Below are 2,338 nucleotides of genomic sequence, written 5' to 3'. Positions count from 1 at the left end.
TAACTGGTTGATGCTAAAATCATCTTTCTTGTCTTCTTGCATAGACTACAATAGATAAAAAAATACCGTATCACTTTTCTTTCCTTCTCTCTTCCTCTCTCTCACTTGCAGTAGTTGTATTCTTGGTGTTTCATCTTGGCTCTTCTCCTTATCCTCCACCGTGTGCTCCAGTTTAAACATGGGGTCACTCTCCATCTTTTGCTTCTCTGCCTTTCCTTCAATGGACGCTGTCACGCCTTCTTCGTGTTCGTATCGTTCATTCTTTCTTGAAGCACCTGTCGTCACCACGTAATCATGATTCTATAAAAATTAATATTGAAAAAGGAAATCTTCAGATAAAACAATGTACTAATATATAAATATATAGTCCATGATTTTTCCTAAAAATGGCTTCCTAATTGTTTTTATTACATTTTCTAATACGTATTGATGTCCTTATGCTGTGTAGAAAGTTTGAGCTGATTCTGATTAATACAAGTTATAGCTAAACTAATAATTAATATACTGTTGATATATGCTACGTATGATAATAATTTTGAGTGGATTCCAACTACGTGTTACAAGCCTCAGTAACAAGTAATGAATATCATTATAGTCCGACCCACGATAGCCTTGTAACGTTTCATGCATTTATAAAGAGATCAGTAAAGGATGAAGGATGATACTGATCACGGATGGCTTATCTTACTAAGTAGTACAAAATTTTTGAATGGGCAATTCACTGCAATTGCCCTGCTCTAATTAAACAATTAACATACTAATTATTATTATTATTATTATTTACCTTTGGATCAGTCTCTATTTCAAAATAATTATCACAAAGATGACACTTCATCCTAAACTTGAATATTGGAGTACTGTAGTACTTCCCAACTTGAGACTTCTCTGCATTATATCGGACACCCATACCAACGTGAGAGCCACACCCATTGCACCAGATATTGAAGGGAAGCTCAAATCTGCAGGAAAATATAGAGAAAGAAATAGAAAATTTCGTGCAGTAAAATTACGGAACTTTGGAAATTGAACTATATTTGCCAAAGTTATAGTAACATGCACAAGGTTACATTTCTGTTAAATTTAAACCACTAATCCACCTCGTTTAGAGTCAATTTGTTAATCATTAATAAATTATTATTAATTACAGTTTAATATGTTCACCTTACTCCGATTATCCCCTGGTGTATCTTCCTTGCCCTCTCTCTCAGTGGGTGTGACCCTTGGAACTTATTGAGTGACCCCTATGGAACAATAGGATCAAACAATAGGGTAGTACAATCAGTACAAGGTACAAGGTTAATTAAAGGTTAATGAGGACAAGGTTTAGGATCATTAGTTTAAATATATTCATATTTCCATACAGACCAAAAACACCATATATACGTTAGTTTAATAGTTGTCTTACGTGGCTAGGAGTCCATTGTGGCGGGTAGTACTTGTTAGTGGCCTTTCTTTCTGCCTAAAAGAGACTAAACTTGTAAAGAAGTTCAAGAGACAACGTACCATTTTGATAGGAGGTGTGGCTATAGCAACAATCACCCACGCAAAGTAGGCGTGGTTCTGGAGGTGTGACTTAATAATAGTAAGAAAGTTATTAATTTTGGCGCTTGAACTTTTGCACTTTAGCCTGGTCCAGGGCACTTTCTCTCTATCTCCTCCAATCCTGATGGCTGCTAAAACTGTAAAGACACTCGAGCTAACAAAAGGGGAGGACTGGGACTCCAAATTATTAAAAATACCCCTCGGATCGACTCTTAGACTAACACTGTCCCGGAGTATAAGTTCTTCTCCAGTTGTAGTTGAAACTGATTTCCCTCCAGAGGGTGCCCTGTACGTCAGAGGGAAGCTACGAGCTCTGGAATGGACGTACCGTACCAAGAGAGAAGAATGGGACCCAGACAGATACATTGATGTACAACTCAGCACTCCTGGGCCATTTAAATTAACCTGGCGTCTACCCAGCGTACCGCCATCCTCCACCGTTTTACCAGGTCACGGGTTTTTCCTCGTAGAACCAGACCTCGGTATTTTGCCGAACTCTATTTGTTGTCTGACGCACGTTACAAAGCTGCTCGGTCCTTTAGCAGACTGGAGGTCTCGTTTAGCCTTCGCTCATAAGTCCGGCTATAACATGCTTCATTTCACTCCACCCCAGCAGCTGGGCTCATCTCGCTCCGCCTACTCAATTGCTAATCAGCTAAAATTAGATTCGTCTTATTTGCCCTCTGGGTACCAGCGAAAGGAGGTGGGCGTGATTTACAAGAACAGGAAGGGGGAGGAGAAACAGGTAATGATTGACTCCGCCTACCTTGAGCTTGATAAGGAGCTAAAGTTTTTA

At 39.1% G+C, this 2,338-nt stretch overlaps 1 protein-coding gene across 1 annotated transcript; it reads right to left on the bottom strand.

Moving 5' to 3' along the window:
- Positions 1–6: 6 nt before the first annotated feature.
- Positions 7–2,326, bottom strand: LOC100637271 (coiled-coil domain-containing protein 130-like; the record flags this gene model as incomplete). The annotated part of the gene is made up of 6 exons (XM_011410534.2): positions 1,504–2,326; positions 1,406–1,459; positions 1,162–1,241; positions 785–959; positions 106–300; positions 7–45 (listed from the first exon to the last, which is right to left on the bottom strand). Coding segments are annotated over exons 1-6 (948 nt in total), but the record flags the coding sequence as incomplete, so codon positions are not given.
- Positions 2,327–2,338: the final 12 nt, after the last annotated feature.

Source organism: Amphimedon queenslandica, unplaced genomic scaffold, assembly GCF_000090795.2.
Source record: "Amphimedon queenslandica unplaced genomic scaffold, v1.1 AMPQUscaffold_8056_Cont19997, whole genome shotgun sequence".
NCBI classification, from domain to species: Eukaryota; Metazoa; Porifera; class Demospongiae; order Haplosclerida; family Niphatidae; genus Amphimedon; species Amphimedon queenslandica.
This window is presented reverse-complemented; position numbering and strand designations above follow the sequence as displayed.